Source organism: Microcaecilia unicolor, chromosome 9, assembly GCF_901765095.1.
Source record: "Microcaecilia unicolor chromosome 9, aMicUni1.1, whole genome shotgun sequence".
In the NCBI taxonomy this organism is placed as follows: Eukaryota; Metazoa; Chordata; class Amphibia; order Gymnophiona; family Siphonopidae; genus Microcaecilia; species Microcaecilia unicolor.
In genome coordinates, this window is record NC_044039.1 from 69,999,713 (window position 1) to 70,014,871 (window position 15,159).

The 15,159-nt window shown below is 44.8% G+C and overlaps 1 protein-coding gene across 1 annotated transcript in view; it reads right to left on the reverse strand.

Annotated features, from left to right (window-relative positions):
- Nucleotides 1-8,235: 8,235 nt before the first annotated feature.
- Nucleotides 8,236-15,159, reverse strand: part of SMC1B (structural maintenance of chromosomes 1B) — a 1,336,696-nt gene continuing 1,329,772 nt past the window's right edge. Inside the window, exon 25 of the mRNA XM_030213853.1 lies at nucleotides 8,236-8,640. Coding sequence (XP_030069713.1) covers nucleotides 8,548-8,640 — 93 coding nt within the window. The 3' untranslated portion in view covers nucleotides 8,236-8,547. The remainder of the gene's footprint in view (nucleotides 8,641-15,159) is intronic.

Consider the following 15,159-nt stretch of genomic DNA (forward strand, 5'->3'; position numbering starts at 1 on the left):
GGAAAAATTAGTTCTTACCTGATAAGTTTCTTTCCTTTAGTCCCAACAGATCAATCCAGAGGCCCTCCCTTGGTGTCAATGTCTATTTGTATAGATGTTCTTGTCTCATGTAAGCTTTTGGCTGAGTTTGTTAGTAGAAGCAGTTAAAAAAAAAAAGAGAGAGGCCAGTGCATGTACTTAGGGAGAAATTTATCTCCCCGGCAAAGTTACTTAGCACCGATTATGCTATTCTTGTTTCCATATGTTTTTTTCAGAGGCAAGAAATTAATTATTTTACTCTTTGTAGTTTCGTACTGCTTTGTTATTTTCAGTACTGAAGGGGAAAGCTGCTGCACAGTATTCTATACGGCAGAACTCTGTCATTTTCTCTATCTCCACCTCCGCAAGTCTCTGGATTGATCTGTTGGGACTAAAGGAAAGAAAATTACCAGGTAAGAACTAATTCTTCCTTGAAGATATATTGAAAACCTCTGCTCAGTGTGCAACTGTGACTAAGAAAAGAAATAGAAAGTTAGGAATTATCAGGAAAGGAATGGAGAATAAACCTGAAAATATTATAATGCCTTTGTATTGGTCCATGGTGCTACTGCAGTTTGAACATTGTGTTCAATTCTGGTCACTGCATCTTAAAATAAAATATAGCAGAGTTAGAAAAGGTAAAGAGAAGGGTGACAAAAATGATAATGGGGATGGGATGACTTCCCTAGGAGGAAAGGCTAAAGAGGCTAAGGTTCTTCAGCTTGGAGACGAGATGGCTATCCTTTTTATGTAACAACCTTTACTGGTGCTCTGGGTTCTGGATATTTAGTGATGCATGCCACTTTGACTCTGGTTATTGCTCTGTACTGGCTGTGGAAGAGCATTAGATCATCGAAGCTCACTCGTTGCCAGTGCAAGCATGTATAATTTTTAAAGTATACACTATAATGTTTAAGATCTTATATGACCAAGATCCACAATATATGATTACGTTTGTGTCCCTGCTGCCCTTTGCTGCATGTTGTGGTTAAGGAATCAGATGCTATTACATTTTCCAACTGGAAAAGGAGTTAAATATAAATGATACTTATAGCCACTTTTTCTTACCAAGCCACGAAGATGTGAAATGATCATCCTGTGGATATTAGAACATCTACTGATTATTTAGTTTAGAAAACATCTTAAAACTTGAGTTGTTCCAAAAAAGTTATATTACAATAAGAGGCAGAATTGTATTTAATCACTATATTTTGCATTTTTCCTGGGTATGCCTAGGTTCTTTTAGATTGTTAACTGCATTGAACTAATTTAGGTATATGTGGGATATAAGCATTATATTAGTATTGATATCACTTACTATATTACTATATGGCCTGGAAGCTGTAAGAACACTTGTGGGCTCATTTTCGAAAGAGAAGGATGCCCATCTTTCAACATAAATTGGAAGATGGGCGCCCTTCTCACAGGGTCGTCCAAATCGGTATAATTGAAACCCGATTTTGGATGTCCCCAACTGCTTTCCGTCGCAGGGACAGCCAAAGTTCAAGGGGGAGTAGTGAAGGCGGGACGTGGGCGTGCCTAACACTAGGACGTCCTCGACCCATAATCGAAAGAAACAAGGACGTCCCTAACGAACACTTGGATGGCTTTACCTGGTCATGTTTTTCTTACGACCAAGGCACAAAAAGGTGCCTGAAATGACCAGATGACCACCGGAGAGAATCGGGGAAAACCTCCCCTTACTCCCCCAGTGGTCACTAACCGCCTCCCGCCCTCAAAAAACATCTTTAAAAATATTATTTCCAGCCTCAGATGTCATACTCAGGTCCATCACAGCAGTATGCAGGTCCCTGGAGCAGTTTTAGTGGGTGCAGTGCACTTTAGGCAAGCGGACCCAGGCCCATCCCCCCTACCTGTTATGTTTGTGGAGGAAACAGCGAGCCCCCCAAAACCCACTGTACCCACATCTAAGTGCCCCCATAGGAGCCAACGTTTCAAAATGATTGGGGGTGCTTAATTTTTTTTTTTTTTTACAGGTGGTGCATTTCTCCCCCTCCCCCCCCCCCAGAGTTCCAGGCCCCGCTCTCCTCAGAGTTCCAGCCCCCGTCTCCTCAGAGTTCCAGGCCCCACTCCCTCCTTCCCTCCGACTCAAGTTCCATCCCCTCCCTCCCTCCGACTCCCACAGTCCTTTGCTTGCCCCTCGCCTTCCTGCATGCTGCCCATAACTTAAAAGTCATCTTACTGGGGTCCCGGCAGTAGCAGTAGTGAAAGGCAAGCACGAGCAGGCTCGATGAGTTGGCACTTCAGCTGCCTTCCCTTCTCGTTGCTCTCAGCTTTGCCTCTGGTCCTGCCCTCATTTCCTGTTTCCGCAAGGGCGGGACCAGAGGCAGAGCTGAGAGCAACGAGAAGGGAAGACAGGCTGGAGCGCCGACTCGCCGAGCCTGCTTGTCTTTCACTACTGCTACTGCCGGGAACCCGGTAAGATGACTTAAGTTATGGGCGGCATGCAGGAAGGCAAGGGGCAGGCGAAGGACTGTTGTGGGAGAAGAGGTCGGGCAGCGGGCTGGCTCCTGGGGAACTTCCGGTTCCAGCGGGGAAATATTGGGGGTGCTCGAGCACCAATAGCACCCACAGAGTCGGCGCCTATGAGTGCCCCCCTTCACCCGTAAGGGCCATGGTAGTGGTGTACAGTTGTGGGTAGTGGGTTTTAGGCAGGGGTGTGCTGGTAAATTTTTAACAACAGGCTCTTTCTCCGGACATAGCCAGCTCTGCAGTTGGAAGGGCCAGGGGTGGCCGGGGGGAGGTGGGGGAGCAACACTTGCCTCTCTCTCCTCCCTCCCTTCGTGCGGGCACGCTAGGCATACCTTTCCTGGCAGCCAATAAATGGACTGCCTCCACTCCCAACGTCTTGCTCTGAGCAGCATGCTGGAACTTCTCTCAAATGCTCCAGAAGTCCCAGCCTGCTGCTCAGAGCTGGAAACAAGGAGTGGGGAACAGCAGCAGTCTATTTACTTGGCTGGCAGGGCTCAGCATCCCCACCAGCAAAGTAAAAGAGAATTCAGCAAGGGGCCCAAACCCACATTTTGGGAGCCAGTTGTTAAAGTAGCCATGGAGGGTCCTACTTTAACAACCGGCTCCCAAAATTCTTAAAAACTTAACAACCGGCTCTTGCGAGCCTATGAGAGCCTGCTCCAGCACACCACTGGTTTTAGGTAGGGTTTGGGGAGCTCAACACACAAGGTAAGGGAGCTATATACCTGGGAGCAATTTATGAAGTCCACTGCAGTGCCCCCTAGGGTGCCCGGTTGCTGTCCTGGCATGTCAGGGGACTAGTGCACTAGAAATGCTGGCTCCTCCCACGACCAAATGGCTTTCATTTGGTCATTTCTGAGATGGACATCTTTGGTTTCGATTATTGCCGAAAGTCAGAAACGACCATCTCTAAGGATGACCAAATTTCAGGATTTGGGCGTCCCTGACGATATTATCGAAACGAAAGATGGACGTCCATCATTTCGAAAATACGGGTTTCCCCGCCCCTGGATGGGGACGTTTTGCGAGGACGTCCTCATCAAAACTTGGACGCCACTTTCGAAAATGCCCTCTTGATATAAAAAAAAAATGGCTATGGTGTTCACTTCCTAATATGGCTTACATACAACTCAAAGTGAACAGCAAAGATCCACACCTTATATTATCCAGGAGGAAAAGGCCTCAGTATTCAACCAGAAAATCCACTGAGAAAACTACCCTCAATTATTCTACAAATAAAGAATGTTTTTTTAATGTGGCAAAAACTTGAAGGAATTATTGAATCCAGCACAGTTACCTCAAGGAATTCTACATCAGCAACTATCAGGAGACTCCTCTGGACATACTAAGTGCGGTAGCCACAATTGTAAGACCTGTGTAAAGACAGTTGAAACTACTAGCTTTACAAATCCAGCAGATGGAAAATAATTTAAATTAAGATCAAGCACTATTTGCAGGATAGACCACGTGGAGGGGAATAATCGAACGCGAACGCCTATCTCCATGGGTGTCTATCTCCGAGAACGGGTACGTGAAGGGGTGGGGAAAACCGTATTTTCGAAAAAGATGGGCATCCATCTTTTTTTTCGATAATACGGTTTGTTCCGGGCAAATGCATCGGATTTGTGCGGATTTGAGCTGGGCAGTATCGTTTTTCAGCGATAATGGAAACTAAAGACACCCAGCTCAAAAACGAACAAATCCAAGGCATTTGGTCGTGGGAGGGGCCAGGATTCGTAGTGCACTGGTCCCCCTCACATGCCAGGACACCAACCGGGCACCCTAGGGGGCAGTTGTAACAATAAAAAAAAAAGTAAAACACCTCCCAAGTCCATAGCTCCCTTCCCTTGGGTGCTGAGCCCCCCAAATCCCACTGCCCACAACTCTACACCATTACCATAGCCCTTATGGGTGAAGGGGGGCACCTACATGTGGGTACAGTGGGTTTTGGAGGGCTCAGCATTAACCACCACAAGTGTAACAGGTAGGGAGGGTTGGGCCTGGGTCCACCTGCCTGAAGTCCACTGCACCCACTAACATCTGCTCCAGGGACCTGCATACTGCTGTCAGGGAGCTGGGTATGACATTTGAAGCTGGCATACAGGGTGGAAAAAAAGTTTTCCAAGTTCTTTTTTGGGGGGTGGGGAGGGGGTTAGTGACCACTGGGGGAGTCAGGGGAGGTCATCCCCGATTCCCTCCGGTGGTCATCTGGTCATTTAGGGCACTTTTTTGGGACTTGTTCGTGAAAAAAAAGGGTCCAAAAAAGTGCCCTAAATTCTCGCTGAAAATGGCTATTTTTTTTCCATTATCGGCGAAAGCTGCCCATCTCTGTTCGGCCAATAACCACGCCCCAGTCCTGCCTTCACCACACCTCCGACAAGCCCCTGTCAACTTTGTCCATTTCTGCAACGGAGTGCAGTTGAAGACGCCCAAAATCGGCTTTCGATTATACCGATTTGGGCGCCCATGGGAGAAAGACGCCCATCTCCCGATTTGGGTCGAAATATGGGCGTCTTTCACTTTCGATTATGAGGCGGATAGTATATGTCTTGCACTGCAACTGTAACAAACTGTATGTGGGGAAAATCACGCAATCATTGCATGTAAGCATTAATGAACATCAGTCTAGCATGTCAAGACAAAAAGTTTGGGCTCCTTTAGTGCAGCACTGCATATGACTTTGTCTGCTTTGCCATTGATCATGTGCCCCCGGGCAAACGCAGACAGAAGACTGCTTCAGCGAGAGCAACAATGGATTTTCTGGTTGAATACTCCTGAACCACAGGGTCTTAACACCAACATTAATTGTAACTGCTTTTTGTGATATCTATCACAGCGGTCTGTCACAGCAACATGATCCCCTGATGAACCTACAGTGAAACAGGTGCCTGTTGGGATCCTGCCATTTTAAGATAAGTGCCACTCAAAACTGCTCACAACTGCTTTAAATTATTGAGAAATGCAATTTTTTAAGGAAAATTTGAATTACTTTGCGGTTGTTTTGCATTTGAGAAAAGTTTATTGCCTGCATAAAACATTAATTTTTGTGACATTTGTTTTGTTTGCACATAAAAATATTTAGATTGAAAAAAAATTAGAATGAAACAAACAAGTTTAATGAATAGTAAGGAGGTTTTTGATCCATGACTGAATTATCGTTAATGATCTTTTTCTCCCCAACCCGATTTCAACAGGGTGGGTGCAAGTTTCTTGTGACATCTGAGGTCTTTTCCTCCTGGATAATATAAGGTGTGGATCTGTGCTGTGAATCAAACTGGAATCAAACTGGAAGCTATAAACATTCTCATAATAAACACTCAAGATACAATTACAATTTGAACTCCTCAAATAATTTTGGAAAATATCTTATTTTTGTTTCAGATTTCTTTTGTGTTCTAATGTTTACTTCAAGTTTATATTTATTTACAGTTTTATGCTACCTAATAAGTGTATGAGGTATCACACTCTTATTTCTGAAATACTACTTTCTGTGGATTTTAGGAGTACCAAATGCCTCAGCTTAATTATGCAGAATCCTCAGAAGGCGCTCCATGGTTGAGACACTTATGTAATAAAGTGAGTACGTAGGAAACTGATATCCCTTAAATGTTTCAGAAATCAGTAAACAAAGTAAAATCACTACAGAAAGTCATTCCGAATCATTTTAGTAGTGAAACACTTTGAAACTACTAAATAAAATTCTGACCCCCATAACAATCACATTCTAATCCAAAAACATACAGTGGTGGAAATAAGTATTTGATCCCTTGCTGATTTTGTAAGTTTGCCCACTGACAAAGACATGAGCAGCCCATAATTGAAGGGTAGGTTATTGGTAACAGTGAGAGATAGCACATCACAAATTAAATCCGGAAAATCACATTGTGGAAAGTATATGAATTTATTTGCATTCTGCAGAGGGAAATAAGTATTTAATCCCTCTGGCAAACAAGACCTAATACTTGGTGGCAAAACCCTTGTTGGCAAGCACAGCGGTCAGACGTCTTCTGTAGTTGATGATGAGGTTTGCACACATGTCAGGAGGAATTTTGGTCCACTCCTCTTTGCAGATCATCTCTAAATCATTAAGAGTTCTGGGCTGTCGCTTGGCAACTCGCAGCTTCAGCTCCCTCCATAAGTTTTCAATGGGATTAAGGTCTGGTGACTGGCTAGGCCACTCCATGACCCTAATGTGCTTCTTCCTGAGCCACTCCTTTGTTGCCTTGGCTGTATGTTTTGGGTCATTGTCGTGCTGGAAGACCCAGCCACGACCCATTTTTAAGGCCCTGGCGGAGGGAAGGAGGTTGTCACTCAGAATTGTACGGTACATGGCCCCATCCATTCTCCCATTGATGCGGTGAAGTAGTCCTGTGCCCTTAGCAGAGAAACACCCCCAAAACATAACATTTCCACCTCCATGCTTGACAGTGGGGACGGTGTTCTTTGGGTCATAGGCAGCATTTCTCTTCCTCCAAACACGGCGAGTTGAGTTCATGCCAAAGAGCTCAATTTTTGTCTCATCTGACCACAGCACCTTCTCCCAATCACTCTCGGCATCATCCAGGTGTTCACTGGCAAACTTCAGACGGGCCGTCACATCTGCCTTCCGGAGCAGGGGGACCTTGCGGGCACTGCAGGATTGCAATCCGTTATGTCGTAATGTGTTACCAATGGTTTTCGTGGTGACAGTGGTCCCAGCTGCCTTGAGATCATTGACAAGTTCCCCCCTTGTAGTTGTAGGCTGATTTCTAACCTTCCTCATGATCAAGGATACCCCACGAGGTGAGATTTTGCATGGAGCCCCAGATCTTTGTCGATTGACAGTCATTTTGTACTTCTTCCATTTTCTTACTATGGCACCAACAGTTGTCTCCTTCTCGCCCAGCGTCTTACTGATGGTTTTGTAGCCCATTCCAGCCTTGTGCAGGTGTATGATCTTGTCCCTGACATCCTTAGACAGCTCCTTGCTCTTGGCCATTTTGTAGAGGTTAGAGTCTGACTGATTCACTGAGTCTGTGGACAGGTGGCTTTCATACAGGTGACCATTGCCGACAGCTGTCTGTCATGCAGGTAACGAGTTGATTTGGAGCATCTACCTGGTCTGTAGGGGCCAGATCTCTTACTGGTTGGTGGGGGATCAAATACTTATTTCCCTCTGCAGAATGCAAATAAATTCATATACTTTCCACAATGTGATTTTCCGGATTTAATTTGTGATGTGCTATCTCTCACTGTTACCAATAACCTACCCTTCAATTATGGGCTGCTCATGTCTTTGTCAGTGGGCAAACTTACAAAATCAGCAAGGGATCAAATACTTATTTCCACCACTGTATTTGTTTATAAGTAATGGTCACTTTCTAAAAATGGAGATACTTGTGTATTTGTTTTACGATTACATTAGTACCTAATGAAAATGTTTTCCTAGCCTCTGTATAATGATGTTAACAGCAGGGAGAGCAATCACTTGGGACTCCTAGCATCACAGATGCACTTCAGTGGTTAGCTCTCTACTACCTACTTTATGCTTCTAGGTGGATATAGGAGGTGACAGTATGAACCCCAGATGATGTAATTCTAAAGTTACTTGTATTGTTGAAAGCATACAAAGCACTGCAAAAAAAAATGCTGCAAACTTCTGACTGAGCATTTCAGCTTAGTTTATTTTGTTTTTTTAACCTAAAGGTATTTTTATGTTATTCACAATCCATAAACAGTAGTACATTAACTTAAGTCTTACTTCTGAAAGTTTTCTTTGAAGATCATACGTAACGTAAAAAAATACATTAACCCAACAGAAATCATTTAGAGGCTCATTTTCAAAGCACATAGACTTACAAAGTTACATTTACTGTGTAACTTTGTAAACTATATGTGCTTTGAAAATGAGCACCTTAACGACATAATGTTACATTCCTATCATTAGTGACTTCTTCATAAGTAGCCACAGATGAACTTAGAAAGCACTACATAGGGCTAAAATGAGACAAACCAATTTTAATTACTGTTGGAACATTATAACATACTGATGAGAAATTATCTGTATTCCTCTCTACTCTCAAAGTCGTCACTTTCTTCATAAGGCGTCAGATCCAGGGTTAGCACTTGACTAAACATATAATCATCTTGCTGAAAATAAGACAAAAATAAAGATTCAAATATATTAACACCAAAAATCAGAGTGATTTAGCTAGTAACATACTTTAAGTGAGGTTATAATACTAAGGAGGTTCCTCTTAATCTTTTGAATATAATTAAAACTAGGGACCCTGAGGAGTGCTGTCAAAGCCTTTTTAAATTTCTAGAAAGCTTTGTTAACTTACTTTATTTCTCCAAGGGCAAGTAGGATAGCTACTCCAGCTTCAAGATTCAAAAGCTTATGACTCCCCCTCTCCCTCCCCCCCCCCCACCCGGTACACCACTACAGCATGCTGAGAATTAGGGAAGACAAGGTTCAAATCCCACTGATGCTTTTTGTGATCTTGGGGGAAGTGACTTAACCCTTCATGTGCACACTCAGACTGTAAGCCCTCCAAGGACAGTAAAATACATATGAAGTACTTGCCTTGAAGTATTATTAAAAAGGCACAAGCTAAAAACAAAAGGGAAGAGATTTTGATTTAGCTATCATCACTCTATTGTCTAGCATTCACTAACATTTTTGAGATTGTGGGGTCCTGATAAATTTAGCACCTGTTTGGGTGTTGGTGTTAAAACATAAGCAAAGAGCTTCTCTTGGAGGCACACCTTGCCAGTCAGGTTTTCAGGATCACTGTAACTGAATATGCATGATACAGATTTGCAAATAATGGGTCTCTGCTATATGCAAATTTATCTCTTACATATTTATTGCAGCAATCCTGAAAAACAGATGTGCCTCCAGGAGGGGGCTGAGAAGCCTTCATTAGCCTGCTGGTAATGTTTAACAGAGAATAGGATGGTCATGTCTTTTGGACACAATACTCCAACAGAGGCCGACTGAATTTCAGTTTTGGTTAAGGCGCTGAAACTGGTCCAAAATCCTTTTTCTGCCCAGTTTCAGTTTTGGCCAAAAGATCATTTTAATTTTCAACCATGTTTTCAGTTTTGGCTGAAAATAACCATGTTTTCGGTAGAAACTGAAAATTTGTGCTTTGTCCCATTTGTCTCCCTCCCTCCCTCCCTCCCTGAACAGGAGTTGCCATTCCTCCTGGATGCCCACCAAGTGCCTCACTCCCACCTGTGGACCCTCCCGGGCCTATCTTACAATCCCTGGTGGTCCAAGGGTGTAGTTGGGGTGAGTGGGCCCTAGTTATTCCTGCCCATTCCAGTTCTGCTCTCAAAATGGCTGCCATAATTGGGGCATTACTTCTGCCCTGACTATACCACAATCAGGGATTATAAAGCAGTTCTTGGGGATGGGGGGGTGCAAATCCTAGGGCTTTTTTTTTATACTGCGATTGTAAGTCATGCAGTTATAAGTACATAATTAATGCCACACTGGGAAAAGACCAAGGGTCCATCGAGCCCAACATCCTGTCCACGATAGCGGCCAATACAGGTCAAGGGCACCTGGCAAGCTTCCCAAACGTACAAACATTCTATACATGTTATTCCTGGAATTGTGGATTTTTCCCAAGTCCATTTAGTAGTGGTTTATGGACTTGTCCTTTAGGAAACCGTCTAACCCCTTTTTAAACTCTGCTAAGCTAACCGCCTTCACCACGTTCTCCGGCAATGAATTCCAGAGTTTAATTATGCATTGGGTGAAGAAAAGTTTTCTCCGATTTGTTTTAAATTTACTACACTGTAGTTTCATCGCATGCCCCCTAGTCCTAGTATTTTTGGAAAGCATGAACAGACGCTTCACATCCACCTGTTCCACTCCACTCAATATTTTATATACCTCTATATCCTTTGAAGAGCTGCGTTGTGTGGTGCGTCAATCTACTCATCAAACTACAATTATCAGAAGTTCCTGTTACAATGTGAGCAAAAATGGATATTCAGATTACATTCTCTGCACCCGACGGGTTTGAATCACCATGTTGAGTGGAGTCACTTTTTTTAGAGCTTTCCTATTGGTACTTTGACTTGACAGCGTCTGATGTCAGATTTTTTATAAAGCAGCCATTTTGACCTGTCTGTGATTCAATAGGAGAGCGTAACATTTTGGGCTGACCTTTCTTCTAAGTATGTGTGTGATTATTTATGATATTATTTCTTCTTCAGACTGTGCGATAGAGGCCCTGACGCAGCCTTGCGAAACGCTGGCCATCGTCGGCCCCGCACCTGTACCTGAGAGAGAAGAATTCAGCGATTTACGCTATCCATGAAGCACCCACTATAAAGATAAGTGTGGTGTTTATTTAACATTGATAGTATTATTAGTAAAATACAACTAATAAGTTAAACAATTGAAAATAAAGTAAAATTAATGAAATTTAAAATAGCTTAAGCAGTAGCGGTTTTTTGTGCCAATGATGAAAGAAGGGTCTTTTGACCCGATATAGCTTCAACAGATCAATTCAAGACCTGGAAGCTTTTTGAGGCTTTTTCCGCTATTGTGTTATACTATTCAGCTGTTAGTAGTCATTTTGTGACAGCAGTTCTCTTTGTTTGTTTATTGGTGAAGTCGATCTGCAACCGGACATAGATTTGGATACACAAAAATTAGCACATATGAGTTATCTTGTTGGGCAGACTGGATGGACCGTGCAGGTCTTTTTCTGCCGTCATTTACTATGTTACTTGAAGTTGATTCGTTCTCGGATAGGGAGCCAGTGAAGTTTTATACGAAGAGGAGTTGCGCATTCAAATCGTGGTTTGCCAAAGATGAGTCTTGCTGCTGTATTTTGGGCAGTCTGAAGTTTTTTCAGGATATGGGTCTTGCAACCTAAGAAGATACTAATACAGTAGTCAATGTGAGTACCGTGGATTGTACCAAGTTCCGGAATGTTTTCAGGGGGAGATATGGTTTTATGTGTCTCAGTATCCACATCAAGTTGAACATTTTCTTTGTAGTGGATTTTGCGTGATTTTCGAGCGAGTGATGGTTGTCTAATGTCACCCCAAGGATTTTCAGGTTGTCAGATATGGGGATTGTGATGTTAGAGGTGTTAAGATTAGTTGGGAGGAGTGTGGAATGTTGAGATGAGAGGATTGTGTTTTCTCTTTGTTCAATTTCATCATAAAGGCATTGGCCCAAGAGGTTAGGATGTTCATGCCCAAGGATATTTTGTCAGCGATTTCTGTTAGGTTAGATTTGAAGGGGATGAATATGGTGACGTCGTCGGCGTAAATGAAAGGGTTGAGACCATGCCTGGATAGAGCTTTGGCTAGGGGGATCATCATAAGATTGAAGAGGATTGGTGATAAAGGGGATCCTTGAGGTACACCGCAGTTTGGTGTCCAGGGAGATGAGATAGTTGAGGTTGATTTAACTTGGTAAGATCTTGAGGTAATGAAGCCTTTTATCAAATTAATGGCATTACCACCAATCCCAAGTTTATCTAGTAGTTTGGTTAGGATATTATGATTTACCATGTCAAATGCACTGGATAAGTCGAATTGTAGAAGAAGTATTTTGTTTCCAAATGAGATTTCCTGTTTGAATTTGGATATTAGAGTAGGATGGTTTCTGAACTGTGGGCTGAACGGAAACCCGATTGCGATTCATGTAGGATTGAGAATTTTTGTATGTAGTCATTGATTTGAGAAGTTACCCTGTTTTCCATCTATTTAATTAGCAACGGGATGCAGCCGACAGGGCGGTAGTTGGTGACATCACTGGCTGGTTTCTTGGGGTTTTTAGGTATTGGTGTGAGTAGTTATGTTGCTATGTCCAGTAGGGAATGAACCTTGTTGTAGCAGGAAGTTTAGGTGGGAGGTGAGATCTGTGATAAAGCGTTCTGGGGCATCTTTCATTAGGCAGTTGGGACATGGGTCAAGGTGGCAGTGAGATTTGGAGAGCTTGGAGACCGCCATAGAAACTTCTTTAGTGGTGAGGAGGTTGAAATTTGTCCATGAGCGGTCGGCTGGAATTTCGTCTATGTAGGGAATACCATCCGGTCCAGGAGATTTGCTACTCTTCAGTTTGCTGAACTGCCCCATTACGTCCTCCAGGTTTACCGTGAAGTCAGAATGTTTCTCCAACTCGTCTGCTTGAAATACCATTTCTGACACCGGTAGCCCACCCAAATCTTCCTTGGTGAAGACCGAAGCAAAGAATTCATTCAATCTCTCCGCTACATCTTTATCTTCCTTGATTGCCCCTTTTACCCCTCGGTCATCCAGCGGTCTTCCACAAAGCGAATGCTACATACCTGTAGAAGGTATTCTCCGAGGACAGCAGGCTGATTGTTCTCACTGATGGGTTACGTCCACGGCAGCCCCTCCAATCGGAAACTTCTCTAGCAAAGGCCTTTGCTAGTCCTCGCGCGCCCATGCGCACCACGCATGCGCGGCCGTCTTCCCGCCCGAACCGGCTCGTGTTCGTCAGTCCCATATGTAGCAAGACAAAAACAAGGGAAGACACAACTCCAAAGGGGAGGCGGGCGGGTTTGTGAGAACAATCAGCCTGCTGTCCTCGGAGAATACCTTCTACAGGTATGTAGCATTCGCTTTCTCCGAGGACAAGCAGGCTGCTTGTTCTCACTGATGGGCTATCCCTAGCCCCCGGGCTCACTCAAAACAACAAACATGGTCAATTGGACCTCGCAACGGAGAGGACATAACTGAGATTGACCTAACAATTTATCCAACTAACTGAGAGTGTAGCCTGGAACAGAATAAAACATGGGCCTAGGGTGGTGGAGTTGGATTCTAAACCCCGAACAGATTCTGAAGCACTGACTGCCCGAACCGACTGTCGCGTCGGGTATCCTGCTGCAGGCAGTAATGAGATGTGAATGTGTGGACAGATGACCACGTCGCAGCTTTGCAAATCTCTTCAATAGTGGCTGACTTCAAGTGGGCTACCGACGCTGCCATGGCTCTAACATTATGAGCCGTGACATGACCCTCAAGAGCCAGCCCAGCCTGGGCGTAAGTGAAGGAAATGCAATCTGCTAGCCAATTGGATATGGTGCGTTTCCACACAGCCACTCCCCTCCTGTTGGGATCAAAAGAAACAAACAATTGGGCGGACTGTCTGTTGGGCTGTGTCCGCTCCAGATAGAAGGCCAATGCTCTCTTGCAGTCCAATGTGTGCAGCTGACGTTCAGCAGGGCAGGAATGAGGGCGGGGAAAGAATGTTGGCAAGACAATTGACTGGTTCAGATGGAACTCCTACACAACCTTTGGCAAGAACTTAGGGTGAGTGCGGAGGACTACTCTGTTGTGATGAAATTTGGTGTAAGGGGCCTGGGCTAGCAGGGCCTGGAGCTCACTGACTCTATGAGCTGAAGTAACTGCCACCAAGAAAATGACCTTCCAGGTCAAGTACTTCAGATGGCAGGAGTTCAGTGGCTCAAAAGGAGGTTTCATCAACTGGGTGAGAATGACATTGAGATCCCATGACACTGTAGAAGGTTTGACAGGGGGCTTTGACAAAAGCAAACCTCTCATGAAGCGAACAACTAAAGGCTGTCCTGAGATCGGCTTACCTTCCACACGGTAATGGTATGCACTGATTGCACTAAGGTGAACCCTTACAGAGTTGGTCTTGAGACCAGACTCAGACAAGTGCAGAAGGTATTCAAGCAGGGTCTGTGTAGGACAAGAGCGAGGATCTAGGGCCTTGCTGTCACACCAGATGGCAAACCTCCTCCATAGAAAGAAGTAACTCCTCTTAGTGGAATCTTTCCTGGAAGCAAGCAAGATGCGGGAGACACCCTCTGACAGACCCAAAGAGGCAAAGTCTACGCTCTCAACATCCAGGCTGTGAGAGCCAGAGACTGGAGGTTGGGATGCAGAAGCGCCCCTTCGTCCTGTATGATGAGGGTCGGAAAACACTCCAATCTCCACGGTTCTTCGGAGGATAATTCCAGAAGAAGAGGGAACCAGATCTGACGCGGCCAAAACGGAGCAATCAGAATCATGGTGCCTCGGTCTTGCTTGAGTTTCAACAAAGTCTTCCGCACCAGAGGCATGGGAGGATAAGCATACAGCAGACCTTCCCCCCAGTCCAGGAGGAAGGCATCCGATGCCAGTCTGCCGTGGGCCTGAAGCCTGGAACAGAACTGAGGGACCTTGTGGTTGGTTCGAGATGCAAAGAGATCTACCAAGGGGGTGCCCCACACCTGGAAGATCTGGCGCACCACTCGGGAGTTGAGCAGCCACTCGTGAGGTTGCATAATCCTGCTCAACCTGTCGGCCAGACTGTTGTTTACGCCTGCCAGGTATGTGGCCTGGAGCATCATGCCATGACGGCGAGCCCAGAGCCACATGCTGACGGCTTCCTGACACAGGGGGCGAGATCCGGTGCCCCCCTGCTTGTTGATGTAATACATGGCAACCTGGTTGTCTGTCTGAATTTGGATAATTTGGTGGGACAGCCGATCTCTGAAAGCCTTCAGAGCATTCCAGACCGCTCGTAACTCCAGAAGATTGATCTGCAGATCGCGTTCCTGGAGGGACCAGCTTCCCTGGGTGTGAAGCCCATCGACATGAGCTCCCCACCCCAGGAGAGACGCATCCGTAGTCAGCACTTTTTGTGGCTGAGGAATT